Source organism: Plectrocnemia conspersa, unplaced genomic scaffold (assembly GCF_051122295.1).
Source record: "Plectrocnemia conspersa isolate PC_06_02 unplaced genomic scaffold, ASM5112229v1 ptg000009l, whole genome shotgun sequence".
NCBI lineage: Eukaryota > Metazoa > Arthropoda > Insecta > Trichoptera > Polycentropodidae > Plectrocnemia > Plectrocnemia conspersa.
This window is the reverse complement of record NW_028277173.1, coordinates 10724351-10738322: the sequence shown is the minus strand read 5'-3', so window position 1 is coordinate 10738322 and position 13972 is coordinate 10724351. Positions and strand designations below refer to the sequence as shown.

General features: G+C 31.4%; 1 protein-coding gene across 4 annotated transcripts in view; it reads left to right on the top strand.

Annotated features, from left to right (window-relative positions):
- Nadsyn (NAD synthetase) overlaps positions 1–13972 on the top strand; it is a 43237-nt gene that overhangs the window by 28751 nt on the left and 514 nt on the right. For all 4 annotated transcript variants that reach the window (XM_088192929.1, XM_088192932.1, XM_088192930.1 and 1 more), the window contains 8 exons: positions 8407–8593; positions 8655–8910; positions 8979–9579; positions 9641–9936; positions 9997–10152; positions 12204–12418; positions 12490–12712; positions 12787–12963. In XM_088192929.1, the coding sequence (XP_088049055.1) occupies positions 8448–8593; positions 8655–8910; positions 8979–9579; positions 9641–9936; positions 9997–10152; positions 12204–12418; positions 12490–12712; positions 12787–12963 (2070 nt within the window). In that variant the 5' untranslated portion in view covers positions 8407–8447. The remainder of the gene's footprint in view (positions 1–8406; positions 8594–8654; positions 8911–8978; positions 9580–9640; positions 9937–9996; positions 10153–12203; positions 12419–12489; positions 12713–12786; positions 12964–13972) is intronic.

The following is a 13972-nucleotide window of genomic DNA, read 5'->3' as shown; positions in this document are numbered from 1 at the left end:
TCATTGCCAATTATAGTGATATGTGATGCATTGGAAATCAGTCGCCTTTGAAATTTTAAGGGTTAAAGCGCAACTACTAATATAGTGCACGAGTATCAAATATTATGTTATTTAAAGTTTATTTAATATTTGCTCTATATTTACACTAAAAGTCCACCTAGCTTATAGCTGGCCATACACGCACGGATCTGTCCGTGTTTGGCAGACAAATCCGATCGTGTGTGGTGTGTAAAAACACAGATCTGTCCGTGCTCAAAACGAACGGAAGCTGAGTAAGCAATTGTCATTTCTGTTGTTTGCCGTTAAAACCGAAATTTGCTGAAGCATTTTTAATGAGGTTTTCTTTATTGTATTTAAGGTTTTATCAATGTGCGACATCGGAATACTGAATGTAAGTGTTGCACCATGAATTCAAATATTAATCAAATATTCGATTAATATTACACACAAAAGGCTTCTCCTTCTTATTGCCGACTCTTTACTCTGTGTTGCATTGGTGTGAACACGGCATTGTTGTAAGTTCTGATTTTATATATTTTCGAGCAGTTTCGGGGGTTATCTGTCTGACTCGGTTTGGCCGCGTGTTTTTATTGTATTGTCGCGTGACACGCGAAAACTTTTGTTACTATTACGAAAAAAACTGCTATATCCAAGTAAGTGTTTCCATGTCCCAAAATGGGTAATTTTTAAACGATTTCCATAAGTTCAAACTTTTAAAGTTGTATGATTTAATTAAATGAAGAATTTAATAGTATGCAAAAGCAATATTATAGTTTAGATCTTTATTTTTGAGATCAATTTTTTTAGGTCCGATTAATATATTAATATTAATCATAACCACTCTGTTTGCAAAGTTTATCTGCGTATATTATCAGATTTAAGAAATAAAAAAACTTTGGTCATCTACATATATCTAAAATAAATTCATAAAATTGTTAAAAATAGATTCGTAAATCTGTTTCAGACAACATAAAAAATTAGAATATCGCAGAGATTATAAAAATCTATTGTCAATATCACGAGATTATTTCGTTTATACCTTCAATCATCATAGCTTTAAAGGTTGATGTTAACATAATTTATCTATTTCGACGATAGTTTTGATTAAAAGTATACTATCCGCTTTTAAATCGTGCAACGAAACAATAAATTCTATTGAATCAGACATGGATCAACAACCGTGGTTCATTTATTCAATCATTTTTATTTTCGATTTATATTTTATAAGCATGAACAATTTGATATTATATTTGGGCCAATATAATATTTTTTTAAGAATAATATTGATCATAACTCGTCGTAATAATAAACGCGAATAATCAAAGGACCAGAATGAATCAATCTACTTTGCGTTGAGCTACGAAGGAATTTAGGGCCCCCGAATTTATACACGAATCCCAAAAAAAATCAATAACAAGCTGTTGCATCTTTACATTTATATATTTTGAATAAAATAAAAATAAAATGACCTCTTTGGATTATTGAAAAAACGGATTTAAGTTCATCGAAAGGCAAATTTTTTGACGTAATTCTTTGGAAAGCCCCATACTTTTTTGCAATCTGCTTATTTCCACGCAGAACGGTTTATTCTTTTTAAATCAAAGTAAAGAAAATCGTAAACAATTTTTTGCTTTCAAATATAATACTTTTGATCTATATTAAAAGTTTCAAACAAAGAATGCATATTTTCAAACACCTGACACGGACTTGACAAAAATATGCAGTTATAAAACTTTAAAAAATATTCGTACAAATTTAATTTTTAACAAAAAAGGCTTTATGATAATTCTCGAGAAGTCAGCAAATTCTTCGAGAAAAAACACTATGTTGGTCTCAGTTTAATACGATGGTCTAAATATTATATATCATATTAGTTTTCATATTTTATTTTAGCAATCGATCATCGAAAATATACGTCTTCTATTATGACTTATGATCAGACAAAACGTCGATGGTCGTTTACTATATTTTTAAACCCTCGTTTACGTTCCTATTGCGTGCCGTTGCGATTTGAGAACTGCTTTTTTTATAGCGAAAAATCTTATTTAAAAATTATAATCGTTCGCCTTTTGACATGTCAATGTTTGTAAGCTCACGAAAGTCGAATCTAATCGATAGTCACCCCCATTCTTAGAAAGCTTTTGTTTCGGTTCTGCGAATCTTACCAATTTCTTGGATTGAACTTAAACTTTCGACCTTCGCTAAAGTGGGCCTATATTTCTAATATTATTATGAGAAACAGGCATAAAATAAATTTGATGTCTAGTAAATTGGGTGCGATGAACTTTGGCGTGAGCTTTTTTTACGACCAAATAAGCTTTGACTGAAAGCTATCGTTTTGCATGACCTGACGTAACCCAGGCTAAATTAACTGCAAAAAATACGCAAAAAATGTATGTATTAAATATCGTAGTATTTTATAAATTATCTTTTATAGCAGAAAAAATAGATTTTATATTTTTTTTGTTTTTTGATATATTTTATATTAGTTATCAAAGTTAATGCGTGTGGTATAAACTAATTTTAAACTAAAATTATGAGGAATATTATGGTTAAAATTTGATATTCTCCAACTTTTAATTATAGTAACTATTCCCTAAACGAAATTAGTCACGAAAGTGATTACGTCTAGAATTTGAGAAGCACCCGATAAGTGGTATTATAATATCATTATATAAATTTAATTATAAAAAAAGTATCGTACCTGTTAAAAAATCAATATAAAGTGCGTAAATTACCTAATTTTTTTATATTTATTACATATTTAATATTTATAAAGAGTTCAAAAACATTTTTGTATTTAAAAAAATCAGATAAGTAAATCTAATCTCTCTTTTATAAATAAATTACATATTTGTCCTTTATTTTTTCCAAGCAAATATGAAAATCTTAGTTACTAATAGAGTCTCCAATTCGAGTAATCGAGTACTCGATACTCGAGTATACTTGTCTATTTTTCAAGTACTTGATAATCGAGTATTTTGAAAATTACTCGATTGATACTCGAAATTAAAAAATTTTGAAATATTTTAGAAACAAAATTAACTGTAACTCGGTCCGGTAAAGGTTAACGTCTTGCTTTTATTTGGCGTTTATGCCCGAAGTCCCGAGTTAGAGCGGTTACTATCAGGTATAATTTTTTCATAGTTCCATAGTTGCATAGTTCCGGTCGTCGGCTATGTTAGTGGGTACGACGGAGAAATTTCATTTGTGTTTTCTGTTCGACAGTCCCGACTTATCTAATTTATGGAAATGAACAATATGAAATATCAACAAAAAAAATTTTAGGTTTTATGACTATGCAGTTGTAGCGTAAAGTGTTGTAAATTGTTTATACTGATCCCTCAGCTTAAAATATAAATCAAAACAATTGTGTGTTTTAAAGGCATTTAAAGTAAAGTCAGTTCTTTGCGAACCGTTTAGCTCTAGAGTGAAAGGGATTCACCCAAATACATCTTCGAAGGATATAGATTTAAATTCTTCGCATTAATCAGAAGGAGTAGAATATTGTATATTGTTAAGAAAAAAAATCTATTCAAGAAGAATTACAAAATGCTATTTTGACAATAGTCGAAGGAAATAAGAGAAAATCAGAGAAGGGAATGAAAGAAGAGAACACAAAAAGAGAGTTCAAAAAATTTTATATCTATAAAAAGCGAACAGATATAAATTAGAAGCCTTATCCAACGCGTTAATGACAATAAGACCAACATCAACAGCAACAGAAAGGGTTTTTTCCATAACGGGAATAATAAAACCAAGGGTTAGCAGTAATATTAAATTCGAGACACTTTTTGCATTATTGTTTTTAAAAAGTATGTTCGTGAAGTTAAAATAATTGTAAAAATTAACATACTAAGTATTTTATTTATTTATTTATATGTGCATGAATTTGAATAATAGCTATTTTGGTATTTGCGAAAGTACTCGAGTACTCGAGTATTTAAAAATTTTAATATTCGATACTCGAGTAGTTGATGGTTCGAGTAATTGGAGACTCTAGTTACTAACTATATTGATGCTGACAACTTTCAAAATTATTATATTATCTGGTACTTGTTTCGTAATTAAATATTAATCTAAGCATCTGCCTTGTCTCTTGAAAATTTATCTCTGTAGTTTTAATTTCAGTAATAAAATAATATTACTCTCAAGACTTAAAAAATATATACATATTAATTACTAGTACTTATATTATTATTTTGATTAAATTGACGATTAGTTTGTAAGATATTACTTCTAGATTGTTCTTGTATATTCAGTGTATACCGTTGCTTTCTCAACAAATATGGCTCTTGAAATTAGTACGACATAGATTTAAAGCTGAATTATAAAAAAAATTAAAAGAAACATCCTTATGAAAATATTATATTAGTATATATGTGTATATTAATTTATAAATTTATTAAGGATTATCTTTCCATTGAGTTGTTAATAAAATATATATATTTCCTTAGAAATCTACATAAAATCAATGACAATCAATGATTTATTGATCATTTTATTTTTATTATCATACAATAACACATTAATATACGAAACGATGCGATTTAAACTCTTCCTGTCTGATATTGATGCATTTCTAGCACGAATACCTATGCAATTTGAAAGAAAATTGAATTGTATCGCGTGATGCAACATGTACAATATATATTTTAATATTAAATAAAATAATTTATTATTCTAATATTAAAAAAATATTTAATTACTGAATTGTGGGGGACCACACAGATGCCCTCGTTTGTAGGGGATCTTATTCTTGAAACTTGCGTTAATTACTCTGATCAAAAGTGATTATTCATCAATCGAGAAGATTTGTCAGAAGAGAATTGTACAAAACTTTGGAAATTACTATAAACTTTTATTCAAATATATGATGTTTTACAATTTTATTTTACATTTAGTCTTCAGTTGTATATTTGTATAATATTTGTTCGTTTAACTTTAGATTTGATATGTTTAAAATAAAGAACAAACTAAGATAAATTTTGTTCTATTTTTTATGCGCATCGTGGTATAGAAAAAGCTGCTTTAAATTTAATTTAAATGATATTTTAATACAATTTTATTTAGTAAAAAGCTTGATAAGAAGTGAGTTTTTGTTTAAAAAACCTCTGATTTCACGTATAATTAACATATACAAATTGTACGTGACAGTCTGAATTGTTTGCACAAAAAAATCAAATTTTAACAAACTATAACTTTGTCCTAAAAACACGATAATAATAAACTGGCACGAAGGTCAAGGCAGGGTATCTCGATGAACACGAATATTTCCATATTGATTAAAATAAAAATTAGTGCTGACATTCGAACACATATGTGTATGTTCTTTGTTCATGTTGTCCATATACGAGATGATAATCTGGATAAACTCTGACACGTTGAAATGTTCAAACAGCATTAACATAATAAAATACAATTCCAGTGTTGTTAATATGGTCCGCAATTGAAACCCCTTGATCTGTGTACAATTTTTCAGTTGGTAAGCAATGAATTATACGATTTATCTATCGTGCTGTTAATATACACATAGTATGTACATACATATGTATATATATATCCACCATAGAGTGTATAAATTATACAAAATTATATTGTGTATGTAAATAATTTAATTTGAGAAATAATTTAACTTTGCAAGTTGTTTCCGAAAAGGCGCGCCGTCACATTAACTAATGGAAACTTTCCACTAATATCCTCCAATTAAATAATCGTTTTCTTACCCGGGCTTTGTGTCCAAGTTTTCCTTCAGTAAGGGCTCGCCTCCCAGTCGTTCCCAACACAATGCCCGGGGGTGGTTTTTATCCAGGGTAGGTGGCTGCTGTGGCTGCCTACCGCCGCCTGGCACGGCAACCCTTCCACCATATTGATTATTTTTTATTCTCCTTACATATCATTTCCTTTAGCAATATAATATTGTATCGATTCCGCGCTTGATAGCTTCGTCCGTCTTGTGTGAACGAACCTTTGGGCCGTTCCATGCGCTCTATTGCAGCGCTTAGTTGCATATGTCGCGCCCTGAGAATGATTAAATAGTTTATGATGATGATTTAATAAGCAAATGTGCTTAAATGGGAAACTTGCGAACTTTAACGTCTCAGACTAGTAACTCTGAGGTTGCGGGTTCGAGCCCCGGCAGCGACACTCGAATTTTTATTTATAAAAATGCGCTATTATTAAACAAAAAGAGTCCCAGCTGCAGTGACATCTATTGATAATTAATTTTTATAGCATATAATAAGTTATAATTAATAATATAGATATCACCGATTCCCAGAATTTCAGTCTGGTGGTTAATATTTATTTGTAGGTATTCATTATGTCTGATTGACTTACTCAGTTGGTACAGATTTGCCCGTTGTAACGCATTGGGCATACGCCTATCAGGTTACAATGAGAGATTTAATAAAAATAAAATAGTATTACGATATGTCAAAATAAAAGGAACACATTTGCTTTATCTCAGGCAAGTCTAACGATACCTAGCAGCTCCTAGTAATTCTAAATTCTCCCATTTTTTATGATAGGGATTGGAAAAAAAATAGGTATTGCATACCCGAAATTCTTTCTACTATTTGTATATTTTTATTTCCATTCAAAAATATTTTTACCCAAATATTCCACGGAATATGCATCACTAAATATAGGTGCTAAATATTAACAATAAATAAATCTCAATAATTATATTTAAATAAAAAACATACTTCAAAAATTTGGGCGAATTATGTGCTTTTTAAAACAAACCTTTTTCATAGGAAAATAATTAATAATAGGTACTAAACTATAGGTACTAAATAGTTAATTGTGTTGACAGGTGTTTTGTTTACATCAAACTAGATGTATCTTTTGTTTTTTTAAATAAATGAATATGAAAAATAGAATCTTTTTTTATTATTCTTGTAACAACTAAATATTATTGATTTTTATTACCTTACACAAAAATACTATTTAATTAAAACACATATAACATAATGTATTTAAAAAATGCAAATCAATGATTTTTAAAAAAAAAATCACATATGTTAGGCCAAATTGTCTGGGACTAAAAGGATTATGCAGTTGTTACGTATTTTTTATTTTATAATATTTACATAAAAAAATACTATTATAGCTATCACGTAGAAATTATAATTACTTTATGACGTATTCATAAAATAAACCTGGAAGATGAAAAAAAAGACTTGCTAGAAGACCTCAAACTCTCTTCAAAACCTTCCGCGATGGATGTAAAACGCGAATTAATGACCTCATTAACAATATAAAACTTTTTATGGAAAAGTTAAAATCATATAATTCTACTAGCACCTGTCAAATAAATTATATTTTTACTGGTGAAAATGTATTTCAATATTATTTCTAAAAAAAATTCTGGATAGATTCGAAACTGTTTTCTTTAGATTTCTTTGAGGGATAACACGAGAATTTTTGGTTTAAAATCAGGGATTTCAATTCAGCTTTTTTCAGAGGAAGGGGCAAAAGTTGGCCAGTCAATGATCGGATTTTTTAATATTTCGATTTTATTAAGATTCATTGTATTTCATTAAATGCCATGCATTTTTCTGGCCAAATTTAAGGGGAGGGGGGCAAATGCCTCCCCCCCCTAAAAACGTCCCTGTTCCGAAACGACACTTGTTGTAGTGCGTGTCTAACTGAGACGTATGGTAAGCCTAGTTATAATCCGTTTTTGAGGTTGTTCTTACATGTTATACCGCACCCGAACCGAGACACGTCTGCAATATCTCGTTATTAGCCAAACATATTTAACTTCCTACCACAATCTCATTAAAACCTATTCAGTAAATAAAAAGTATTTTAAAATTCATTGTGGATTTAACAACATATATTTTATAGCTAATTATACAGCAATCTTTTAATTAAATATTAAATAAATATAATGTTTTCAATGACTACTAGGGCCAATAAAGGCTTTAAAATTAAAGTTTTCAATTTTTTAACGAATCAGTTAATGAAACATAATATGTTAATCTAAAATTGTATCACTAAGCAACCACAGAACAAAGAATCTATAGAAATGCCATACAAACATTTGTAGATATATTCTATACTAGGAAATTTTGTACATATTATAGTAATAGAAAATGCATAAAAAATTTGCTAAACATAAAATATAATATTTGAAAGATGTTTCATGACTATCTAATTAATATTACGTGTATTATATTTTGAAGAAAAAATGTTAATCGCACCTGTAACTTATAAATTCAGGGTAATGTTTTATTTTTAAACTGTAGCAATATAGTCTGTTGATTTTGACCTTTCCATCACCATGGAAATGTTAATCGCGATTGATCAATAGTAGGAGCGTCCATTAGGAACAAAGAGTATGTTTGTAAGTGATACAATATAAAACCATCAATAATAGAATTTAACTGTTGTCCACAGTGGAACGAGTTTACAATAACTTGGCAGTGAAAAAAATCAAGATGGGTAGAAAGGTTACTGTCGCCGTGTGCACGCTTAACCAGTGGGCTATGGATTTTGAGGGCAACAAGAATCGCATCATACAGTCCATAAGGGAAGCCTCGGACATGGGCGCCAAGTACAGGACAGGACCTGAGTTGGAAGTTTGGTACGTTACTATTATTATATTTATTTATGATCATCTTACTAAAAAAATTCTTTGCCTACAGCGGATACAGTTGTGAAGATCATTTCCATGAACCCGATACATATCTTCACAGCTGGCAAGTGCTACTCGAAGTTATGAACTCATCAGTTTGTAAAGACATTTTAGTCGATCTCGGAATGCCGGTGCAGCACAAGAACGTGTCTTATAATTGCCGTGTTGCCTTTTTGAATAAAAAAATCTTACTGATACGTCCAAAGATGATGCTGTGCGAAGATGGAAATTATAGAGAAACTAGATGGTTTTCGCCGTGGACTAAGGTGTGTTTTGAAATATTGTTTCATAGAAACAATTACATATTTATTTACTAAATGGTTCATATTATTAGGAACGTCAAGTAGAAGACTATTTTCTGCCGAGGATGATATCGGTGGTCACCGGTCAAACTACAGTGCCTTTCGGCGAAGCCGTCATTTCTACAAAGGATACTTGCATCGGCTTCGAAATATGCGAAGAGTTGTGGAATCCATCCAGTCGTCACATACCGATGAGCCTTGATGGTGTCGAAATAATATCAAACGGCTCCGGCAGCTACATGGAATTGAGAAAAGCCTTCATCACCGTAGATTTGGTGAGAAGCACAACTTTCAAAAATGGAGGAGCGTATCTATTCAGTAACTTGCGAGGTTGTGATGGTCAAAGGGTATACTTTAACGGTTGTTCATGCATCGGAATAAACGGCGACATTGTCGGTAGGACGCAACAATTTTCATTAGTAGACGTAGAAGTCTTAGTATCGACTATAGATTTAGAAGACATAAGATCTTATAGAACGAATATTAGATCGAGGAGTCATTTGGCGGCTTCTAGCCCAGCCTATCCGAGGATTGTCACAGATTTTGCTCTATCGAGCGATAATGATGTAAGTGTTCCAAGTTGTGAACCGATAGAATGGGTGTATCATACAGCGGAAGAAGAAATATCTCTAGGTATTGTATGAAATATATATTTTTATATGAAGGATTGAATTTATCGTTGGCTATTTAATAGGACCTGCTTGTTGGCTGTGGGATTATTTACGAAGATCCGGTCAAGGCGGTTTCTTCTTGCCACTCAGCGGCGGAGTCGACTCTGCTAGTGTTGCTTGTATAGTGTTTTCCATGTGCACTCTAGTTTGTGATTCAATCCATAAGGGAGAAACACAAGTTCTTAGTGATATTCGTAAGATCATGTGTCAATCCGATTATACACCGACCGATCCAATGGAGCTTTGCAATAGGTTACTAGTGACTTGCTATATGGGGACTGAGAATTCCAGTCAGGAAACGAAGCACCGTGCGACTCAGGTATTTAATATTATGTTATTAGATGGTGAAGGTATGGTGTAATCGTTTGTTAATTTACAGTTGGCGAATCAGATTGGAAGCTATCATTTTTCAGTGGTGATCGACGTGGCTGTCAGCGCCGTATTGGGAATATTTACATCAGTTACTGGATTGGTACCGAAGTTTCGCACAAAAGGTGGATGTCCGAGGCAAAACTTAGCCTTGCAAAATATTCAGGTATAATGTTTTTAGAAATTTATTTTAAATTCAAATAATGATAATAATTATATCCATGAGTTTTTTTGAAACAAAAAAAGGGCTGGAACTTACTTGTAAATCTTTTTAGTAAAGAAAGTTATATTAAAATATCCATTAAATGAAATTTAAAGCAGCTTTTCCTATACCACGAAGCGCATAAAAAATTAAACAAAATTCATTATAGTTGGTTTTTACTTTAGACATGTCAAATCTAAAGTTAAATGAACTAATACAAATATACAAATGAAGAAAATAAAATTGCAAAACATCATATATTTGAATGAAAGTTTATAGTGATTTCCAAAATTTTGTCCAATTTTCGTCTGACAGATCTTCTCGATTCCTTTATTTAGTGTTGGTATCTATGGTCTAATGAAATCTGTCAAACCAAAGATCAACGTATTTTGAAGGATCGAAAATTGGCAAAGGTGGTCCGACAAGTTTGATGAACAAAAGTGCCGAAACTGTATTGGTCTTGAATGAAGCTCTTATTGGTGTAATAATTAGATTCATTTGCGAAAGCCTGCGTTCACGTTCACTTGAAAAAATGGGAATAGAAGACAGAGCATATATCAAATGCAATATTTTTTCAAGATGTGTTCTCGAGAGAATGTATTTGTGAAATCCATGAATCATTTCTTTTTCGTTTATGGTAGTCTTATTGACATGTTCCTAAATTCCATATCTCCAAATGTCAATTGAACATCAATATCTTCGGGTCAATATTTTTAGTCAAGTATGTGAGCCCAAAGCACAAACTCAACAATTTTTCTATTTATCCTTTTTTAAATTTAATCTTTCAACTTTAAATAAAATTCTTTTGCTTTAATAGGATTATTTTTTGAATAAAAATTGTGGTATGAAATGTTCAGCAGCTGCAGCACATTTATAATAGGGTCCAAAATCAGGCTCTTCCCTCCCCCCTTTGAATTTGGCCAGAAATATGCATGTCATTTAATGAAATAATGAAATACTATGAATTTTAATGAAATCAAAATATTAAATAAAAACGATCACTGACAGGACATATCTTTTGCCCCCATCTCCCTGGAAAAATAGAATGAAGATTCAAAACCAAACATTCTTAGGTAATCCCTCAAAGAAAAAGAAAAAAAAAATCAATCTCGAATCTATCCAGAAAATATTTCATTTCAATGAAATCATATCGGAATTCATTTTCACATATATATTTTTACCAGTAAAAATAAAATTTATCTGGCTAGTGCTAGTAAAATTATATGATTTAAACTTTTCCATACATTAAAAACATCATTATTTATTTACATGCAATGTATAAATTGTTGTATTTTTCAGTGAAGTTATATTTTCACTAGTGAAGTCCAAATACATTTTCACTAGTAGATATATATTTCTGCTAGCGAAAATATAATTTAACTGATAGGCGTTAGTAAAATTATATGCTGTTCAAAAATATCTCTAAAACACTAACTTGACAGTTGTGAAACGTAAATTTACTGTCAAACCCAAACCTAACTTACACGAATGAGCCAAACCTAACTTGACCTAATGAAAGTTCCAAAATTAATTATAATTTTAGAACTTGCATTAGGTCAAGTATAATATACAAATTTAGCCAATTTAACTCTTAGGGGAAATATGCAGAAGAAGAAGTACAGACAGATGATATCTCGCATATTGCCTCATAGTTTGTCTGTACTTCGATATTACATTATGTTTTAAAAATATGATAGCTATCCTTACCGATATTACTACAAACTTCAGAAATGAAAGTATTAGTCAAAGTGTATTCAGACTGAGTTTTGGTCAATAGGAGGGCGCAAAAACAATTATCACTTCTCAGAAATCAAAAATTCACGTCAAAAGCAATAAAATCGTGTCACCGCCATCGCAGTAGGAACGCTTGGTAATGAGCGTTCCCACTGCGATGGTGCCGACACGATTTTATTGCTTTAGATGTGAATTTTTGACTTCTGAGAAGAGATAATTGTTTTATGCCCCCTTCTATTTGTAAGATGAACTTTGATTTAAATGCATTAAACAAATTTCAGGCTCGTCTTCGAATGGTTATTTCATATCTCTTCGCCCAATTGATGTTGTGGGTCCGCGGAAGACCTGGCGGACTATTGGTCTTGGGGTCGGCAAATGTCGATGAAGCACTCAGAGGTTATATGACGAAATACGACTGCTCCAGCGCTGACGTCAATCCAATTGGTGGAATATCAAAAACCGATTTGAAGTCATTCTTAGATTACGCCAAGAAAAGGTTACATATTTAAATGATAAATGTATTAACAATGTGTTTTTTATGTTGCTCATTTGTACATATTATATTAGATTTTTCTTGCCGGCCATCGTTGAGATAATGCAAGCTTCTCCGACGGCCGAACTGGAACCGTTGAACGAAGGTCAAATAGCACAAACTGACGAACAAGACATGGGTATGACTTACGCTGAATTGTCTAGTTTTGGACGTCTACGTAAAATGGCTCATTGCGGACCGTATAGCATGTTCTGTAAATTGGTACACACTTGGAGTAATAAATGCACCCCCCAAGAAGTTAGTATTTTGTATATTATTGTTGTATTATACATATAATTTTGTACTAACTATTTTTCTTTTCTCTTATTAAGGTTGCTATAAAAGTAAAGCATTTCTTCCGATGCTATGCCATCAATAGACACAAGATGACGGTCTTGACGCCGTCTTATCATGCTGAAAGTTATAGTCCAGACGATAATAGATTCGATCATAGGCCGTTTTTGTATTTGGTACATTGGACATGGCAGTTCAAAGAAATTGATAATGCGGTAAGTGTTTGGTCAGTCCAAAAGTTGTACGTGTATTAGAAATGGATGATGTGTCATTTTAAAATTATAGCCTTGTTCCAAGAAAAGGTATATCAAACTCAGATAAATATAAACCTACAATTGGATGCTATATGATCAACCATTACTTTATGGAGTTCTTCTATTAAGGTTTTAGCAAAAGAAATTAGTTACATTCGTGATGAATTAAATGAAAAGCATAAATATTTTTTATCTTGTAATTTATTGAAGAAAAATGCTATTCCAAGGACATACTTTTTTATATAGTCTCCATTGCATTCAATATCTTTTTTTCTGTATAAATACAACAGAGAAGAGAGGATTTTTAAAGAATTATTCTGAGCTGTAAGAGAGTGAAGAATGACTCTCATACATATAAACTATTGAATAATATCATATGTTTACCACGCAGTCATGGAGCAATTGTCTGTTTTTACATAGAGTCCATCTGAAAAAGAGCCGTTCCTTAGCCCTAACAGTATATTTATTTTTAAAAAGTGTGGCACCCACATTCAAAGCTTGTTGAAGGCAGTCTTATCGTAGCTCGAAGGATCAACGAAATACTTAATATGGTTTCATCTCTTTGTAACATTATATGTAGACTCATCACTGTATCCGCGCTATATAGAAACCACTAGTATAAGAATGACGTGGCGGAAGTTTCCCGCTCAGTTTGGTCCAAACATCTCTTGGCCAAAACAACATTTGTAATGGGCATGTCCCAAATATATCAAAATACAGTCATTAAATGATCGTCTGTCCTACAATCTGACAAAAGAAACGTCCAATGTCCTTTCTACCACTGTCGCCCTAACACCATATTTATTGCTAACTTTTAAATAAACATTCAATAAATAGCATGTGTGGCACCCACATCCCAAGCTTGAAATAAAGATGACGAAATACCGTCCCATGTGATTATTTTTTTAATCAAATAAATCATTACTCTCTATCCACAAGAATATTCAATGCCATTTGTTAAATTAAATGT